Source organism: Schistocerca piceifrons, chromosome 1 (assembly GCF_021461385.2).
Source record: "Schistocerca piceifrons isolate TAMUIC-IGC-003096 chromosome 1, iqSchPice1.1, whole genome shotgun sequence".
Taxonomy (NCBI): domain Eukaryota; kingdom Metazoa; phylum Arthropoda; class Insecta; order Orthoptera; family Acrididae; genus Schistocerca; species Schistocerca piceifrons.
Window position 1 is genome coordinate 659,622,028 of NC_060138.1, and position 21,864 is coordinate 659,643,891.

Sequence of the window (21,864 nt, forward strand, 5' to 3'; positions counted from 1 at the left end):
CCCAGTCCATGGCGCAGGGTCTCAGTTTTTGGCTGCCTACCCTAACGGCTAACTAGGACAACAAAAACTTTATTTTCAGTGTTTCATATAATTATTGACCGAATTTAAAAAAATTAAAATGCTGTCGTTAAGAGCGAGCGCATTTAGCAATTTCCAATAAACATTACACCTAATTTCAAACCTTGGGAAACATTTTCTCGCTGATTCCCTGCCCCCCACCCCTCCCAAAGTTCCGAGACAACTGGCACATTTCAATCCGACAACCATCGTAGTCACAGTATTTCAGGCACACCAGACAATCATTTTAGAGATTCCGGGGTCCATGTTGATGACAGTCTTCTTTGTTGGCCTGGATCTGCTTTCCAGACTCCGACTCTACAAATAATTGGGAAGTGAAGCTCATGGGAACAGAGTTTTTGGTGCGTTTTGAAAAACTCCTATGCTACTTAAGAAGACTGAACATTTCCACATCCCCTCTGTCCATCGCGAAATTAACGTCAGTTCATTCATTTCGATCTATTATTTCTCACTCCACACTTTAAATACGCTGCCCTTTATCAACAGAAGTAAACCCGCAATCAAGAGTTGCGGCAGTATCTGTGGAAAGGCTACAAAGTATACACAAAATAAAAGTTTTTTTTAAAAAAAAAACCTTGTGACTGCCTACGAAAAACAAGTTCACAATATGAGAAATTTATTTCATACAGATTGTGGCTCTGGCCAAAAATGGTTCAAATAGCTCTGAGCACTACGGGACTTAACATCTGTGGTCATCAGTCCCCTAGAACTTAGAACTACTTAAACATAACTAACCTAAGGACATCACACACATCCATGCCCGAGGCAGGATTCGAACCTGCAATCGTAGCGGTCACGCGGTTCCAGACTGAAGCGCCTAGAACCGTGCGGCCACACCGACCGGCTAATCGTAAGAGATCAGAATTGAAACAAAGTATGACTGAGAAAGGAGCTAAACAATACAATTCTGGTGTACTACTGCACTACAAACATCTTTAGTGCATCAAAATATTCGAGGACTAAGAAGTAAAATTAATGAATTAATTTGCATTGATGAATTCGAGTTATTAAACCCAGCTGACAATCTGCCCTCGGGTATACAGGGTGTTACAAAAAGGTACGGCCTAACTTTCAGGAAACATTCCTCACACACAAATAAAGAAAAGATGTTATGTGGACATGTGTCCGGAAACGCTTAATTTCCATGTTAGAGCTCATTTTAGTTTCGTCAGTATGTACTGTACTTCCTCGATTCACCGCCAGTTGGCCCAATTGAAGGAAGGTAATGTTGACTTCGGTGCTTGTGTTGACATGCGACTCATTGCTCTACAGTACTAGCATCAAGCACATCAGTACGTAGCATCATCAAGTTAGTATTCATCACGAACGTGGTTTTGCAGTCAGTGCAATGTTTACAAATGCGGAGTTGGCAGATGCCCATTTGATGTATGGATTAGCACGGGGCAATAGCCGTGGCGCGGTACGTTTGTATCGAGACAGTTTTCCAGAACGAAGGTGTCCCGACAGGAAGACGTTCGAAGCGGCGTCTTAGGGAGCACGGAACATTCTAGCCTATGACTCGCAACTGGGGAAGACCTAGAACGACGAGGACACCTGCAATGGACGAGGCAATTCTTCGTGCAGTTGACGATAACCCTAATGTCAGCGTCAGAGAAGTTGCTGCTGTACAAGGTAACGTTGACCACGTCACTGTATGGAGAGAGCTACGGGAGAACCAGTTGTTTCCGTACTATGTACAGCGTGTGCAGGCACTATCAGCAGCTGATTAGCCTCCACGGGTACACTTCTGCGAATGGTTCATCCAACAATGTGTCAATCCTCATTTCGGTGCAAATGTTCTCTTTACGGATGAGGCTTCATTCCAACGTGATCAAATTTTAAATTTTCACAATCAACATGTGTGGGCTGACGAGAATCCGCACGCAATTGTGCAATCACGTCATCAACACAGATTTTCTGTGAACGTTTGAGCAGGCATTGTTGGTGATGTCTTGATTGGGCCCCATGTTCTTCCACCTACGCTCAATGGAGCACGTTATCATGATTTTATACGGGATACTCTACCTGTGCTGCTAGAACATGTGCCTTTACAAGTACTACACAACATGTGGTTCATGCACGATGGAGCTCCTGCACATTTCAGTCGATGTGTTCGTACGCTTCTCAACAACAGGTTCGGTGACCGATGGATTGGTAGAGGCGGATCAGTTCCATGGCCCACACACTCTCGTGACCTCAACCCTCTTGATTTTCATTTATGGGGGCATTTGAAAGCTCTTGTCTACGCAACCCCGGTACCAAATGTAGAGACTCTTCGTGCTCGTATTGTGCACGGCTGTGATACAATACGCCAGTCTCCTGCGCTGCATCAGCGCATCAGGGATTCCATGCGACGGAGGGGTGGATGCATGTACCCTCGCTAACGGAGGACATTTTGAACATTTCCTGTAACAAAGTGTTTGAAGTCACGCTAGTACGTTCTGTTGCTGTGTGTTTCCATTCCATGATTAAAGTGATTTGAAGAGAAGTAATAAAATGAGCTCTAACATGGAAAGTAAGCGTTTCCGGACACATGTCCACATAACATATTTTCTTTCTTTGTGTGTGAGGAATGTTTCCTGAAAGTTTGGCCGTACCTTTTTGTAACACCCTGTTGATGTGTTAATTGTTACAGGATTTGGCTAGCATCTCACTTCTGAAGAGCAGGATTGGAGAAAGGAACGGTTATAAATTTAAGAACATATACATTCATTCATAAATTTTTCTTAGAACAGCTTATACAAGCATGTGTAACAGAATTTCATAATAAATCCTTTGTAATAGTAAGTGTATACAAAACACCTGCAGGTTTTTTAATTTGTTCATAAAGCGGCTTTAAATTTTATTGGCCAAGTTGATAGAAAAAAAATTATTAGTGGAGATTTCAATGCAGAATTTCTTAAGAACAATTCCAATACGAATTTATTGCAGCCAATAATATCATTGAAATATTTCCTAAAATGACTTTCCCAACTAATGTACCAAATTGCTGAAAAATAGCCGTAGATATCACCGTAATACAAAGGGCTAGCGAACAAAATTTTATCCAAAACCAAGAGTCAATAGTGTCAGACATTAACATGCACTTCCTCTTGTTAAACGTTAATACTGATCAGAACACCAAATTAACTACATCTGAGCTCAAGGGGTTAGCCAGCATTCCAAAAACTGATATTTTAAGAAACTCCTTATTTGAAAGCTGTTTCTCCCCTCCCCCCCCCCCCCAAAAGAAACCCAGATTACACGAAAGTCTGAGGAGCCTGGTAGAACCAGGGATGAAGAAGTACAGTTAGTATTATGAGTAAAAGATACACTGGTAGCAGGTGTGTGTAGAATTTTAAAACTTTTTAACTGTTACTTGAAAGATTGTGGTGTCAGGACCGGTAGATGTTGCTACGAAATATCTCAGACCACCTATTACAAATACGTTCAGTTATAGGAATATGATGTTCACTATACTAGCAGAAGTGCTGCCCACCATAAAGTCTTTAAATTGTAATAAATGATAAAATATGAACATAGGTAACTTAAAAAAAATTAGTTCTGGTTTAGCAACATTCTAAGTTATTTGTGTAAATAGTTATTTATCAGTGGAACTTTTCCTTAATGGTGGATATCAGCTTTGTATAACAAAGGCGATAATGAATTACCGTCAAAATTCTGTCCAGTTTTTCTTTTGTCAGCATTCTAGAAGATTTTAGAAAAGGTAATATGTTATTGGCTTATACAATGTCACTGTTTAGATTTCTAAAGGGTTCCGGATATTGAGAAGGCTATTTACACATATAGTGGTAACAAACGTGATTCATTCAGCACTAAATTGCAGGCTACTGCTATACTTTATGATCTGTCATCGAAGGCATGTGGCAGTGTAAATCACAACATTCCTTTAAATAAATTATGGTTCTATACTCCGTAAGTGCCCCCTTCAGTTTTACAAAGCGTGTTGAGGTGTGCGACATGACACGACATAAAACGGAGCCTGCGAGCATAGGAGATAAGACTTTACAGCAATCTAAGGCACTAAGACAACACTTATATGTCATATAACTCCATTTCATACTGCAGGTTTAAACCTCCGAAATGCAACGTGAAATATAAGGGAAGGTCAAAAAGCTCCGGTCTAAGGGTGTTGTTGCAGCGTATATTGAACGCGACTCAACTCCGTTGCGGATATATAAGCACCGACAGGCAGGCATGAGATTTATGTGGCATTCACGTCTTTCCGATGTTCATGCGGTAAATGAGGAAACGAACTATGACGACTTTATTACCAAATGCGTTCAAACAGAACCAACGTGCTGTTATTCTTTCCTTGCCTGCCAATAGACACCGGTAGACATCCATCGGAGAATGACGAATGTGTATGAGGCAGCGCGTCTGTCGAAGACAACCGTTGTGGAATGCTGCGCCAAGGGGTGCTTCCACTTCATCATAATCCACGTCCCCACGTCGCAAATTACCTAATACAGAAATTTCGCCAAATCAAGTGGGAGACATTCGAGCACCCGCCCTGTAGTCCTGTCTCTCCACACGCAATTATCACGCCTTCGGCCCCTTAAAAAACACCTTGAAGCGTCGACGATTCCCGTCGGACAAGGCTGTGCAGCAGGAAGTCACGGACTTCAAGCAGCAGGACACGGTGTTTTACCAAACGGGCATCTTCATCTGGTACGTCGGTGGAATGATTGCCTTATTGCTCACGGTGATTTTGCCTGATTGGCCTGCACAGCCTTCGAACAGATACTTTTTAATCGGCTCTTATAAATAGTGACCAATAATAGTAAACTTGTTCCCAGAGTGAAATTTTCACTCTGCAGCGGAGTGTGCGCCGATATGAAACTTCTTGGCAGATTAAAACTGTGTGCCGGACCGAGACTCGAACTTGGGACCTTTGCCTTTCGCGGGCAAGTGCTGAGCTACCCACAGAAGTTTGGCAGGTAGGCGAAATACTGGCGGAAGTAAAGCTGTGAGGACGGGTCGTGCGTCGTGCTTGGGTAGCTCGGATGGCAAAGCACTTGCTCGTGAAAGGCAAAGGTCCAGAGTTCGAGTCTCGGTCCAACACACAGTTTTAATCTGCCAGGAAGTTTCAGTAAACTTGTTGTTTCATTCAGTGTCAATAAGAGTAATGGTAAAGCTATCCGAAAACGTTCGGATTTAAATTACAGAGAAAAACTCTTCCTGAAAACAAAAAAGTTGATTTTGTACAAGCAATACTCGATGTCGTCACATATTGGGCTCAACTGCGAAAATAATTATTACGGCTGGTTGCAGCCTTTTCTTCGGTGAAACAGCCGCAGTGTTCTCAAATCATCATGAATAAAATAATTTTGTCTAATTGTACATTCTACTGTCTTCCTCTTAAGTTAATCCGTTCACAAATCTGTGAATGTTAAAGGTATCTGCTGTTGCAGAAGCCGATATGACAATCTAACTCTTATGAATATCAAGGTGCACACAACCCACTTCGCCATGTCATTCAATGTCTTTCAGAAACTCACGCATGAAGAACGCAAGCAGATGCTCGCATGATCGTTGGTTTAAGATACGGTATGTCTAATACAGGTCTGCAGTGTGAATTCAAACATTAGGACAAGGGGCCATTTTACTACTGGTTATTTCGTTAAAATAAGTTTTGCCCAATTAATAACATAACCTCCCACCCTGCACTGTTAAGATTTCACCCTAGACGTCAGTAACAGAAAGCGGTATTCCGACGAGTCAGTTCCGTTAGATTTTAGTGTTCCCTCTAGAATCTACAGACAATAACGCTACTCTCTCCCATTTTCCCCAAGGTTTCAGCGACAATTTGTGACTAAGGTTGGTCGTAAATCTGTTGCCATCGCCATACAGCAGTTTCGGAGTTATTTCCAACAGTGTAACGTTGTTCAGTTCCAGTTAAATCAGTTGCATCTTCTTTCCACAAGCATTTATTTCTCATTTCTATATTAAAAGTATAACAATTACAGAACTAGGGGTAACCAATGAAAACATTAAAGGTCCGGCGCTGTTCATAGTCCAGGTGACAATTGTGGCTTTTTTCCTCGTGTGTGGACTTGACCGAAAATGGCCGAAGTATTTAAGGTTAGGTATATCATTAAACGAGAAGTTTTTACAATACGGTGTGCGAATGTGAAACGTTGTCAATTTTTGGTAAAGTGATGGAGAGATTTGTTTACTGCGATTTTCTATCTTAGTTCAAAAATGTTCAAATGTGTGTGAAATATTATGGGACTTAACTGCTAAGATCATCAGTCTCTAAGCTTACATACTACTTAACCTAAATTATCCTAAGGACAAACACACACACCCATGCCCGAGGGAGGACTCGAACCTCCGCCGGGACCTTTCTATGTTGGTATAGTGAGCCTTGCTTGCGGCTAGATTAAACAGGCAACGCGTGTAAGTGTGTGTGTGTGTGTGTGTGTGTGTGTGTGTGTGTGTGTGTGTGAGGATATCGAACAATCTGAATGGCAGACGTCGATTACCTCGCGGAAGTACTAAAAGGCCTTTTCAATGATGAATATGCCCTCTACGGTCACGCAAGGGCCGCTAAGATGAAATTAACTGCATGACGAACAGTGGGACATTACACACACACACACACACACACACACACACACACACACACACACACACACACACACACGGACGGACGGACAGCAACATTGTCATTGCACAAAAAAAACTTTAACAAGCGCGGCATTATTCAGAGTAACGAATGAAAACAGAAATCTGACCGCTGTCACTGTGGAGCGAGGTGAGCAGGTGCCGGGTGTGCCTCCAAGGAGACGCTTACGACAGCAGCTTACTCGCTCCTTGTCACAGACGTACACGGCGGTGACAGGGGACAATCGATTTTGCTGGTATTTATAGTATGCAGTTGCTTCTGGATCGCCGAATGCCCGCGCAAGACGAGCTGCTGTGACTGCAACGTTCCTTCGCGCGCGAAGACAGCACTCTTGAAACAGCCCCAAACAGTGGGGCGAAAAGTTGGATTCCAACGTCCACAGGTAGCGACACAAACACATCACTCAATTCAACTGAGCGTTGAAGTTTAGGGTGTCTCACATAAAAGTAAATTTCGTTTCCTTCGTTCTTCACATCTTTTCCTAGCAAACTACGGTCTCTTTCCCGCGTTGTACACAAAGCTGTCTATCCACATCACACTGCTTGATGAAGGGGAAAACAAATGCAATGATACAGACTATGACATACTGAATTTGCGTGCACATCCAGAACGGAACGTTCGACGAAGTGTTCGAAACGAAATTGCTCACCTACTTCGCTCCGGCGTAGAAACAGGTGAGCAAACAGAAGCGTAAATCGTAAATAAGAAAATTATTTTACAGTATTCTGTTACGGCTGCATCCTTCTACAGTCGCGGTGTAAATTCTCGCTATGTTTCGTGCACAACTGTTTCAATACATTGACATGTTAGCCGGCCGGTGTGGCCGTGCGGTTAAAGGCGCTTCAGTCTGGAACCGCGTGACCGCTACGGTCGCAGGTTCGAATCCTGCCTCGGGCATGGATGTGTGTGATGTCCTTAGGTTAGTTAGGTTTAATTAGTTCTGAGTTCTAGGCGACTGATGACCTCAGAAGTTAAGTCGCATAGTGCTCAGAGCCATTTGAACCATTGACATGTTATGCAACCAGGTAAGAAAAATGAAAGCTCATTTGCAAAAACGCTTTCTTAAAACAAAAATGACGGCAATGATAGATACAGCATACTTGGGGGTTAATACAATAATGGATGAGAGGACAACTGCGCGGTTCTTGGAGGGCTGGTTTGGACAGAGCGTCATCATCACAGAACTGCTGGCTAATTTCAGTAGTAAACACTACGACAAACGTACTGAGAACAACTACTCAAGCTTCCCTATCATTAAAAAAGAAATCGAGTGGCCCACACATAGCACGGTGCTACGGCTGCAACGAAAACAGGGTACTAAACAGGAATTTGTACTATGTGACACACGCCCCTCTTTACAAAAATAGATGATACACAAATGTTTTGAGTCGTAGGAAATACTCGTTTTTTCCTGTGCGCCGTCGATGATTCAGATTATTCGTATGTAAAAGTACTTCCAACAAAATGAAAAACAGGCTTAGAAGACGTATGACGTGTTTACTAATCGGATTACGAATACAGGACCATGCTCGAACTTTTATACTTGAACTCGGTACCGAAAAACTGGGGGGGAATTATCGTCACTATGTTACACAATAAGCACCATGCCAAGAGTGACATGGTAATTGCACCTTTTTATGTTCTTTGTGATCTACTGCAGCAACGTACTCGAACCATTTTTGCCAGCACTGAGTCGAGGAAAACCTTGCATAATTTTAAGGATTAACTGGAATTTATAGAGGTATGTTACAAAATCGATTTGCATGCCAACCGAAGGCAAAAAGAAAACCTTTGTGTCATGAGACCGCTATTTTTTTTTGTAGATTAGTACTGTTTAAGAAGTGATAACGGATTTCTTCTTCGGCGAAATATTAGTTGCAAGTGAGTCGCATCGTTACCAATGTTTTTTTCCCTGCAGGCGCGCGCGCGCGTGTGTGTAGGGGGACGACGACGACGACACTGGCACGCAGTAGTGTCTCGATCTTTACTGAAGCAGGTATCAAACGAATGTGCAAATTGAATTAAAACTTACGTCAGTCAAATATCTTACTAATCCACTTGAGGTGTTTCGAGAACTGTTCGCTATTTTCAGCGATGTAACTGATTTCTGCATGTGTATTTATTCTGAACAGAGTACTCTGGTAACGCATGAGATCAGTAGCATACACCGAACAACGAGGCACAAGTCACGATTTTGTAGTAGAATTAGCTTAGCGCCCGCTGCTTCGTTATAGAATGACTGCACAGTTTTTTGTTTAACTTTATTTTTTTTTGTTTATCACTAATTCCAGCTCCTTCTAATTAAGTCATAAAAACATGGTCTTTCCAGAATGTAGTCTGACAAGCAGGCGATTATGGTAGCCGGAATACACGGGTTTTTGTTAATCGTGCCTTTTGCGTTCTTTTGGTGATATTTCCATAGAAATTTTCATCTCCTATCACTTATTTCTTTATATCTAACCGAGAAGTGAAATACGAATTTTCATAGCTTTAAAAAAGATTCAGTAGTTCTCTAATCACGATGCATTTTCAAAAAAAATTTTCGCCTACTATTTTACCCGCTGAGGCGATGAACTACATTTTTTTCATGCCTAACCAAGAAGCTAGAAATCAGTTCTCCAAGATTTGGCTTTAAAAATGGTTTCACAATGAAATATTTTCGTAAAACATTTTACTCCTGTTTCACGAGCTTAGACTCTGAACTTCCAAAAACACGGAAACTAGTAATTTTTTTATTAATAACTGAGAAGTGAAATACCATTTTTCATAGATGTAGCCTTAAAAATACTTCAGCAGTTCTTTAATAAAGATTTTAAAAAAAAAAAAGCTTTCATCCACTATTTATCGCTCATAGGAGCAAAATTTCCGAAAATCATAAACCACCTGTTTTTTTATTTCTTACCGAGAAACCAAATACCAGTTTTCGTAGGTTTAGCTTCAAAATTGCGTAAATAGTGATATTAAAAAACCTTTCGTCCCCTATTTCATCCCCTTAGGGGTGAAATTTCGAATAACCCGTTCTTAACGACGCTTACAATAAAAATCAACATCCTCTGCAAATTTCACGTTTCTATGCTTAGTGGTTTGAGCCAGGCGATGATGAATCAGAGGGTGAGTCAGCAAGTTTTATGTATAGAGATACAACAGAAAGTATACGACTCATTGCACGCAGCATAGTCAAGTCTATTGGGCGCACGTGATAGACTTAAAATGCGTTGTGAATACTGATGAAATGAAATGTCGTGTGGCTAGGGCCTCCCGTCGGGTAGACCGTTCGCCTGGTGCAGGTCTTTCGAGTTGACGCCACTTCGGCGACCTGCGCGTCGATGGGGATGAAATGATGATGATTAGGACAACACAACACCCAGTCCCTGAGCGGAGAAAATCTCCGACCCAGCCGGGAATCGAACCCGGGACCTTAGGATTTACATTCCGTCACGCTGACCACTCAGCTACCGGGGCCGGACTGAATACTGATGAAGTTACAGTTGTGCTAACTATTTCGTTCGGTATAATATCAGTCGTGGAAATCCAAATTGCAGTTGGGCACTGGCAGCATCAGGAATGCGATTTTCTTTACTGCGCATGGCGCTACTGAACTCAACAAATCAGTGTGTTTCTGTGGTGTAAGAAGCAGCTGGCTCAGCGTGCCTCACGTATTCTGAAGGGCGCTACAGCGAGAAATGCACTCACAGGCGGCTGGACGGCTCGGTGGCGGCGTCGTCGCCCTCGATGCGGTACACCTTGCCGTACATGATGTACTCAAAGCGGTCGGCGCGCGACCCCTCCGTCTCGCGCGGGTTCCAGTCGCCGCTGTCCGGGTAGCCGTCCTCCTGCAGCGTCGTCGCCAGCACCAGCCGGAACTTGTCGCCTGCGAGCACACGAAGAGCAGTCACACAACGTGCAGTAGCACGCGCTCCCACAAATAGGTACATCAGTGCGCGCCCTGGAAGCATACTCATACGTCACTGTAGTTCATACTCCAACACGACGTTGTAAGATTATTTGCTACCAGTCACAAGTATTATCTGCAAATGAATAAGTGGGCTCAATCTAATGTTCAATCATATAAATGGGTTGTGTTGAATCTACCGATACCGGACGTAGGCTTTCACAGGTAACGGAATGATCATGTGGCGTTTGACGTACAACGTGCGCAGAAAGACAGCGAACACAACACTGACAATATTTATTTAGCCCACTTTAGATTGTAAGATGAAAGTCTGGTTGTAGTCGTCGAAGGCAACGAATGTGAATACTAAGTTTAATTGTGACGTACTAATAGGTAACACGGCCTCTGTTCTAAGTTAGGCAGCTACTGAGGATCGGAAGATTTTAGTAACTGTCTAAAAATGTAGGATATCTCACTTGGCTAAAACAAATCCGCTGCTAAAAGTAAACAACTTCATTGCTTTACCAGAAGAGTGGATATTTGATAAGAGAATATTTCTCATGAACAAAACATGTTCAACCGGAAAGTACTTTCTGATACGTCAGTAAATTATAATTAACACTTTCGTTTACTGCATGCACATAAATATCATGAAAAAGCATAATTTCGATAGCATATAGGTGATCAAGCGTGTAAATGCTATCCACTATGATCACTTACCATCACAAGCACCGTTGCAAGAACTAGTGTAGCACTAATACATCCATAAAGAACAAGTTCGACGTTTATGAGTATGAACCAACCAATGAGGTTAATTCATAGCTTTCATTTTTATTCGTTACTACAAAATAATAACTTAAATTATTACAATATTTTTCTTAAAATTATGTTCAACGCAGGAAAGAACAACTAGTACTTACTACACTTTACGAATCATTCATGTAGAATTCTGTTTTAGATTTGTTAAACATCACAGTCCTTAACTTTTCTTTCTTTTATGAACACTCAACACTACTAAAACTGCTTTCAACAGTCTATGTGCCGGATCAGGTCTCGAACCCAAACGTTTGCCGGAAGCTACAACCCATGGCGCAACTCAAAACGTCTTTTTAATCCGTCACAAATCTTAATTCCAGATCATAGATCAAGATGCTGTAGGCAACGACGCTTGTACACACACACATTTAGAGGAGAGCTGTATCAATGTCTTCATGATCGTCATCTGCTGCTCAAGAGAACCTATCTGTAATTAATCTGCATTTAGACAGCCTGCGTCGCTCGGCAGAACGAGGGTGGCGCCAACGCCTTGTTCAAGTCAAACGACATCAGTCCAGTGCTGCTTCAGTAATCAGGCCATCTGCAGCATACTATTGATCTGCATTCCCACTCGTCACTAGCCATTACTTCACCAGCACAGGTCCTGATGCAGCATTTATCATTACGGAGCCAATGCCAGCGTAATTTCCTGTTAGGTCACGAGCTTGTCTGCTTTGTTCTGTTGTAGAGATAAAGCAGGAAACACTCCGCTATTACTCATTAGCTAAAACACACACACACACACACACACACGCACACACACACACACACACACACACACACACGTAAGTGTCCGAAAGTTTATAATGCTGGTACGTGGTAAGTATGAAATCAACGCACACTCGTTCTTCTGAAAACGGTGGATACGGTGACTGCCCTTTATGGAACTGTTGTTGCGGGAAAACTATGTTGTTTGTCTGGCGACCGCGGCCAGCAGCTCAGTGGGAAACATGAGAGGCAAGAGAATAAGTATTCTATTACGAATTTCTGGCGCCAATCAGTTGCCTTTCTGTTCGTCCGCCGCAACTTGTGGCACAGTGCAAGCAACTAACAGACTGTCTAACACGGCGATAAACTGAAACATTGCTGCACAATTAGTTGTCCTCCAAGCCTTAACACTCTTCACTAGTCGTGAAACGGGAAACATTAATTAAATCGACAGGTATTCCGTAATACTGCATGTCACTGCACAACGTCACACTTTATCAATTCAATCATTCTTCTGCTTGGAACTAATCTAATCCACGTACCTGAACATCCGACATGTAACCGCAAGTTTCCGGATGGGTTCAGCAGAACAAAAAAAATTACGGGAAGAGGTTAGTGACGTTAATCCAAATACGCAAAGTGAAATCAATAAAAAGTTTAATAAGAAACAGCACGGAAAGAAAACCAGTAAAAACAATTTATTGCTGCTGTGGTGACCTGCATATATGTAAGACAATTATTTTATCTTGTTCCAATATAGAAAAGTAAGTAACGATGTAACAAAGGTAATTCACCGTGAAAGGCAAGGGCCCCAGTTATAGTTATATTCTCATAAATAGTTGTATGCCGTGAGGAACTTTCATATCATTCCATTCCCGAGAGAAATGTTGTGACACAGCGATTCACGATCTCAGTAAACTAAGGCCCATCGCGCATCTTAAGGCTAGCGAACAAATATTTTCCTCAACTGCTAGAGAATCTTATTACCTGACCAACTACCTACGTGTCACGCCGATCTAAGCACCTGCATTATTAAAATGACTGTAATGAGAGGTTATCGCAACTGACGCAGAGCCAAGATACGCTGTCTATTGCGACTACGTGCTAACGGCATCTTACATAAGGGCGCAGAAACGTCTTTCCACAATTATAACAATAACTTCGTTGTCGCCTCAGGTGGTCACTAACTAACAGGAACGCTACGCCAGCAGAGACGAAACTGCTGTGCGACCCGCGGGTGCCCGGAGGCGCAGCGACTCTGCGGCGGCGGACACTGGGATGCTCCACGCCAGCCCAGCGCCGTCCCCAACCTCTCGGAATTCCCGGTGAGCGCCACTTGGCAGACGAGCGCCTGATTCACGAGGGAAGCCCACTGACAACTGTCGCGGGTTCTTTAATGCTCTGATCCACAAACTCTAACCCGGTATGTCACTGCGATGCACGGTCAACTTTCCTTATTACTTCTGCGACAAGCACTTGTTACATTTTGTCCTCAACATTAGCTACACAACTCATGCTGAGAAAAAAACTCTAGGTAAGTTCCGATTAGACTAGCGAACCGAGGGTTCCGTACAAACTTAATTATGTACACAGACAATCTTATTTTGTCCATTATAAATGGTTTCTTTGAAAGCCAGCGACTGTGAAAACAGTATGTCTGTTTATGAATTTTCTGCTACCAGTCACGATTTCTTTCATTCGTATTTTACAAGACACGTTTCGGGAAATGATTCCCATTTTCAAGTGTTTTTCTTTGTAATATGCCATTTTTACATAACGTTTTCGATGTGTTAAGTTCTGCTTTGTTTTGTTCACTTTTAAGTTTTCTTATGGTCAACTTGTGCAGGGTCTCACATATGTTAAACATCACACCCAACTTTCAATGCACAGTATGCATCGAGAAACACACTTGAAAATGGGAATCATTTTCCGAAACGTGTCTTGTAAAACATGAATGAAAGAAAATCGTGACTGACAGCAGAAGAGATATTTAGAAACAAAGCCAAAGTTCATCCATTCCGGAAATCGATAAGTTCGATGGTTTTTGCTTGTTATCGTATACCGATATTGGCACAATACCAAAGTATGTGCCATAAATAGCCGCATCTTTTCATTGCATCGACTTGGCAGCTTAATGTCTCACACCTCACAGGGACTGTAGACTTCATTACGTGGCAAATTTCAACTTCATATGTCTACCCATCCCAGAGGCAAAGGGGTCTTAACAGAAGAACAGTCAGTCAGATAGCAAACGAAAAAAAAAAAAAAAAAAAAAAAACCCACACACACTCGCTTTCTTGTGATACAACTACAAATTAACCATTTTTTCATTTACTTGTACTGTGGAACCTTGCTTTCTGCTAAATAACATTATTCTAGGCCAACGGGAAGTACCCTATGGGTTTTGAGGAGTACGTTTGAGAGTGTCAAAATATGTGACATAAACGGCCGTATCTTTTGATTCCACTGACGTAGTAGCTTAAATGTTTTACATCGCCATGGGTCCACAGACCTTAGTATGTGACAAATTTGAACTTGAAACGTCTACCCGTTCCTGAGAAACTTATTAATAAACAGAAACCAAAGTATCCTATAAGAGCTCCGTTTTTATCAACAGAGTTACGCAACCCTAAAAATGAAGGAATATAAATGCATCTCTGACCGTGACACTGGTTCGCGGTCGCGGAACTATATATACATCACGGAATTATGATACACAATTTTCAAATAAAGGGCATACACGAGAATTGGTTTGTGCTGAACTGACTGCAGAAAAGGGGTGCAGAAGTACGCCACTCATACTGAAGCTATAAACAAAGTTCTGTAGCATCATAGATGGGTTAATACTACTCAGTACATGAAGACACCAAACAATCAATCTTTTTGCTACGAATTACGTACGCGAAGTTACGTCCCCGACACTTTTGGAATAATATATGTTCCTTAAGATGTGATACTACCAACAACAGATGATAAATACGACGGAACGTGAACGTACCTGGTGTGACTGCCTATTGGAGCGATTACAGTAGCAGCTGCTTGAAATAGTCGATGTGAATAACCAAGCCATGTATTCCCTTAAGTTACACTATGCGCCCTATATTACTGAAAAGGAGAATGGGAGGGGTGGGCGGGAGAGCATTTGAAACAATTCAACGCAATTCAAGATCTATAAATGACATTTCACAGAAAATACAGTGCTTGTTAAAAACCTGACATTTTGGGTATGCCGTAGTCTATAAACAAATGAATTTATGCGACAACTAAGTATAAATGTTTTACACAATTGATATTACTGAATATTGCGGAAGGGTTTCTAATTATTTTTCATTGTTCATTATAAGCGGAACACATGCTCGAAAAGTTTGAACGATGGGAAAGGTAATCGGTCATTTTCTAAAAGCGGAGCCATCCCAGCATTTGCCTCAAGGGATTTAGGGAAATCACGGAAAACCTAAGTCTGGGTGGTCTGAACCGACGTCTTCCCGAGTTATGGTAACTACCGCACCATCTCGCTTGTTTTTTAATGTACAGTAGCTCGGTTAAATGTCAAGTGTTATCACCACGTCCACTACCGCAGCAGACTGATTTAACTTGTTACTCGGATGGAGAAGACAAAACCAGAGCAACTTTCCATTTGACGGCAGCTTTACATCTTATTAAAACCATATGAAAAACGCCAGTGTTAAGGACCACGTTACAGTATGTTTCTTTGATAATTCGCTAGCTACAGAAATAATGGCTACTTCTCAACAGTTAAGGAATAACTGAAGACAGTAAGAAGCAAAACTACCATTGGGCACACAGTAAATCTAAAGTCGTTGCATCGAACACATCTTACTTGCGTCTGATGGAGACAAGTCAGTCAATACTGGTCACAGTCACACCTCTGCAAACATCCGCAGAAATAATGAAAAAACCTTAACGTTCGCCTTTTGGTCCGAAAGCGCTACTCATAGTAATGCACCCCTTTATTGAATACTAAAAATGCCCCCCCCCCCCCCCACACACACACACCATTAAAACAAATGGCTGAACGAGTGACACACCATGCTGTTTGCCTGGGAGTGATAAAGAGCCCTGAATGATACAGTGTGTGACCAGTCAGGCTGATTTACTTGTCGTACAGTTCACGTCGGCGGAGACAGCTGTTCACCAGCATACGCTGGCCCCCTTTCTATATTCTTCCCGAGAGTTTTCCGAAAAACCTAAGACTTTTTCTGAGCTGTTGCAGTATTCATTCAGTCCTAACACGTGAGCATCTTGTCCTCATGTCATGTTCGGTCATCCTTATACTGCACTCGCTGTATAATTAAAACCGCGCGCTGTTTCGCGATGACACCGATATGAAGACAGCTAAGACAGGCCGTAGCTACCAGAGGACAACATATGTTCAGAGAACAGTGGAAGATTCCGTGTCCGGTAGTGCTACAAATCAGCCAACTAATTTGCTCTTTGATCTGAACATCTAGCAGTGGAAATAGTTGTAACAAACTTATTATTCTGTAACGGTATTTGTTATATCCCTATTAGGCTGTCTAAAAGTGTGGCTACATAACTCACTGAAGCCTTATGACCCACCCGTGAAGTTCAGATAATATCACCCAACACAGTAGACGGCTGCCTGGTTATGTTTTGAAAGTTCTCGATGACGAAAAAATCGCTTCAGTATCATGTCCTCACTGCTAAGATGATCAACATTCTTCCGAATTCCGAAGTACGACTCATACGTAAGCGACAGAGGACTCAGGAAGACTACTGTCAAAGTATGATGCAATAGGGGCTGTTCTTCATTGAAGGGAAGCAACGTTTTCCCTCTACCTTCTGTTATCTTCTATCCTATTCCATAACACGAGAACTTGCGTCATCATGGAACACCCATGCAAGGCAGTATCCAATGACACACACACACACACACACACACACACACACACCACCCGGCAGTATGATACAACAATGTGACATACTGGGCAGCGCGCACACTCACGCGCACAACACTTTGTCCAGCAGCAAAAACAGAAGCTTCACCTGTCACAGGAGCCGCCGGCCAACAGTGTGACAGCGCTGTTGCCTGCACGTTGCGTAACATTGAGCAAGTGAAGAGGGAGGCGCCTCGACAGAGAAGACTGCGACGTCGGCGGTACGGTCCCGTGTGTCAGCATACTCACACACGCCAGGCGTACATCAAAGGCGTGGCGATCGATGCGGTAGTGCGCAGCAGGCAGAGTGTGATGTTTACGCTGGCGGCGCGGCGCGGCCGGCAGACAGCCGGGCAGGCAGCCGCCCCCGCCTGCGGAGCCCGCAGCAGCCGGCCGCAGACTGCCGCCGCCACAGGACAGGTCCCTCCGCCTCCGCCAGCGCCCGCGCCCTCGCTGCCCCGACCCCCGGATGCGCGCGCCGGCCTGCGCCAATCCGCTGCAGATATCGACCGCCGCCAGCCGTCGCCGCCAAGCTCGTGTGCTGTGCCGCGCCGCACCGCCCCGCCGTGCCGTGCCGTGCTGTGCTAGGTCAAGTTCGCACACCCTAGGTCAAGTCCTCCCGCATGCCTCTCCGGCCCTTGGCGCTGCGCGATTCCTCCACTCCCCACCTCTTCCCTTCAGAGAGAGCTCTTCTGATATACAGGGTACATCAAAAAGAATCACTCGATTAAAAAAAAATCCTAACTATTATGTTATTTGAGAGATGTGCGTGATCAACGTACTGTTGGAGAGAGCAAACTTTCGAGTTTCATATGGTTCCTGCTAGGCAGCAGCAGTGTTCGCCCACTTCATTATTTTTTTTTTTGTACTGGAGTTGGAGTCGGGACAACAGAAAACGTTTTGCGCAATGCGGATCAATAAAACTGTTCAGCGTGACTTTCGTACTAGATATGGTGTGGCTTCTCCTGCAGCACAGAGCATTAGACAATGACTTGAACAATTACGAGAAACAGGTTGTTTGTGTAAAGGCAAATCGCCGTGCCGTCGCTGAGTGTCTGACACAGATGGCCGGCCAGGGTGGCCGAGCGGTTCTAGGCGCTACAGTCTGCAACCGCGCGACCGGTACGGTCGCATGTTCGACTCCTGCCTCGGGCATGGATGTGTGTGACGTCCTTAGGTTAGTTAGGTTTAAGTAGTTCTAAGTTCTAGGGGACTGATGACCTCAGAAGTTAAGTCCCATAGTGCTCAGAGCCATTTGAACCATTTTTTTGACACAGATGGGGCACCCGCCATTGTTAAACGTTAAAGGAAGCGCATATCTCAGTATGATTGAGAACATTCTGCTCCCACAGTTCGAGACTGATTCGAACGACTTCATTTATGAAGAGGATGGGGCACCGCCACACTGTCATCTGGAAGTGCGTGAATTTTTAAATCAAAGGATTACTGAACGATGGCTCGGTCGTACTGGACCAAATTATTCAGCCTTACATTACTGGCCTCCAAGGTCACCGGACCTGACTGTATGAATAATTTCTTGTGGGGGTTTATAAAAGACTCCTGTTTATGGGCCTCCGTTACCAACAACAATGAATAAACTGAGACATCGCATAACAACGGCTGTGGAAGCTGTAACTCTAGAGATGCTCCCTGCAGTGTGGGAACAATTAGAATACTGTATTGTCATATACCGTGCATCTAAAGGGGGGCATGCTGAAAACCTACGAAAAGGTATGAAAAAAAACATTTGAGTTTCCCGTTCATCAAAAACCAAAATTCATTGTATATGTTTATTAGTTTCAGAAATACAGACCTATCATATCGGATTTTTTTCTTTTTTTTTGCGCACCCTGTAATATTGGGGTCTAATAACGCGTTTCTTCCTGACAAGGACAGTCTGCAATGACCTCCTTGGCCGAGATTCCGAGTTATCGTAATCTACCTCTTTCTAACACCTTCGTAGTTTCTTTAGTAAACAGCGCAGCTAGTTCAAATTACACCTCAAGTTATTTATTATTTATTTCAAGGGTCCGTGAACCAAGCTATCCACAGCTACGTGTCATGGAACGAGCCAGTACATTGTTTACAAAACGATTATAAAATTTATGAACGGAAGTTACGGGGTACCTCCTAATATCGTGACGGGCCTCCTTTTTCCTGGCGTAGTGCAGCGCAGCGAATCTACGTGGTATGGACCCAACAAGTCGCTGGAAGACCCCTGCGGAAATATTGAACCATGCAGCCACAACAGCCGCCCATAATTGTGAAAGTATGGATGACGCAGGATTTTGTACACGACCTGATTTCTCAAGTAGGTCCCATAAACGTTCGATGGGATTCATGTTGGGCAATCTGGGTGGCCAAATCATTCACACGAATCTTCCTGAAGTTCTTCAAAGCAATCGCGAACAACTGTGGTCTGCTGACATGCTGCATTGTCATCCATAAAAATTCCATCGTTGAAAGGCTGCAAATGGTCTCAAAGTAGCCGAACAGTATTTCCAGTCAATTATCGGTTCAGTTGGACCAGAGGACCCAGTCCATTACACGTAAACACAGCCTAAACCATTACGGAGCCACCACCAGTATACACAGCTTGTTGTCAACTTGGGTCGATGGTTTCGTGGGGTTTGCGCCAAACTCGAACCCACCATCAGTTCTTACCAACTGAAACCGAAATTTACTTGACAAGGCCACGGTTTTCAAGTCGTCTAGGGTTCAACCAATGTGGTTACGAGCCCAGGAGAGGTACTGCAGGGGAGATGTGCTGTTAACAAACACACTCGCGTCAGTCGTCTGCTGCCATAAGCCATTAACACCAAATTTCGCCGCACTGTCGTAACGGATATTGTAGTCGTACGTCCCACATTGATTTCTGCGGTTATTTCACGCAATATCGCTTGTCTGTTAGCACTGACAAATCTACGCAAACTCTGTTGCTCTCTGCCGTTAAGTCAAGGCCGTCGGCCACTGCATTGTCCGTGGTGAGAGGTAATGCCTGAAATTTGGTATTCTCAGGTCATTCTTGACACTGTGGCTTTCGTAATGTTGAATTCCCTAACAGTTTCCGAAATGGAATGTCCCATGCGTCTAGCTCTAACTACCATTCTGTTTTCAAAATCTTAATTCCTGTCGTGCGGCCATATTCATGTCGGACATCTTTTCATATGAATCACCTGAGTAGAAATGACAGCTACGTCAATACACTGCCCTTTAATACCGTGTGTACGCAATACTACCGCTATCTGTGTATGCACATGCCGCTATTCCATGACTCAGTGCCACAAGGAAATAACGCAACTTGTATTTGAACAACTGGGTTTTATCACTCAGTCTTTTCAGTTGCGTTGGAAGCCTGTTGAAAATGCAACCTGCTGAACAGTGCACACCTTTCCGTACAATGCTGAAGGAAGTGTTACGCAAATGCACATCGTTTTTCCGTCTTATGTTCGCCGAATGAACGCTGCAGTTTCTTCTGGTTGAGTCAATATAGTCAGCAACAAAACGCCCGACGGAGTGCATGTACAAGGACTGCGAGTTAGAATTCCGAGACACCTGCACAACGGCCTACACCATACAAGACGACAGAATAACTATAGGCAAAGTAAACAAAAGCCTTCGTGTTTCAGTGTCAGAGACAATAGGAACCATTGTTGTAGTGAAGATAGCACCATTCAGATTCTGCACAAGATCTTTAATGTGACACTTTCTTGAAATAATCTTCCGTCTACCGTCAGTGCTAAAAACTTAAAATGCTTGACTTCACTGACTGTATGACAAACTGTTCAGTAAAGAATTCCCAGCAGAAGCAGCATACCGATATAGTGTTCTTGATGTAGAAGGGGAGCAAATCGTTCGTTCAAGTAACGTAAGGCTACAAAATGTTTACGATGATGACACTAATGACAAGGCAACTGGGACTGGTTCATAACCCACCGCCATATAGCACGAATCTGTTGCCCTGTTGCCCTATTCCTTGCTTGGACCAGTGGTTTTGGAGATAATTTTAGGCCAACGATACGAAGGTGTCTGTGGAACTGAATACGACAGTTCACAACCGATTTTTATTTCCAACGACGATTCGAGAGTTAGGTTCACCGATAACCCAAAAAAATCGCTCCTAATGTAAACTACGTTGAGTAGCAACTTTGTATAGTGGCACAACCATCCAGCTATACGTGTAATGTAAAGAATCTGCACATTTAACGACGACGTTATAACAATTTTTACATTATTTTCGGTACAGCTCTCTGTCATTGAAATAAGGTTGTTCTATCCTTAGCACAGCCAGTGCCACATTCAGTTTTGCGAGCTGATCTTCAAAGATCAGTCCTTAATATGGAAATCAATAAGTTTGCTGCCGGCCGGAGTGGCCGAGCGGTTCTAGGCGCTTCAGTCTGGAACCGCACGACCGCTAGGGTCGCAGGTTCGAATCCTGCCTCGGGCATGGATGTGTGTGATGTCCTTAGGTTAGTTAGGTTTAAGTAGTTCTAAGTTCTATGGGACTGATGACCTCAGATGTTAAGTCCCATAGTGTTCAGAGCCATTTGAACCACTTGAATAAGTTTGCTCATGCCAGAGGCACGTAAATAGAAACGTGTTATACTAACTTACGAAAACAAGTTAAGATACTGCGCCACTTAGGAACTCCAGAAAAGTAGACAGACTGTAATCGGGATGAATGGGTGGAAATTTAAACCCCACATCTCATGAAAATACTAGGATCATTCAGAAAATTATGCCTCTGATTCTTCTGTTTTCATCTAAAGTACCTGACTTGAATACTTATTGTACTAAAGGAAGTACACTGCAAAAGGAAT

At 43.2% G+C, this 21,864-nt stretch overlaps 1 protein-coding gene across 3 annotated transcripts in view; it reads right to left on the reverse strand.

The window, feature by feature from the left end:
- LOC124805514 (DNA-directed RNA polymerases I, II, and III subunit RPABC3) overlaps positions 1–21,864 on the reverse strand; it is a 496,564-nt gene that overhangs the window by 81,445 nt on the left and 393,255 nt on the right. For all 3 annotated transcript variants that reach the window (XM_047266081.1, XM_047266090.1, XM_047266098.1), the window contains exon 3: positions 10,403–10,580. In XM_047266081.1, coding sequence (XP_047122037.1) covers positions 10,403–10,580 — 178 coding nt within the window. The remainder of the gene's footprint in view (positions 1–10,402; positions 10,581–21,864) is intronic.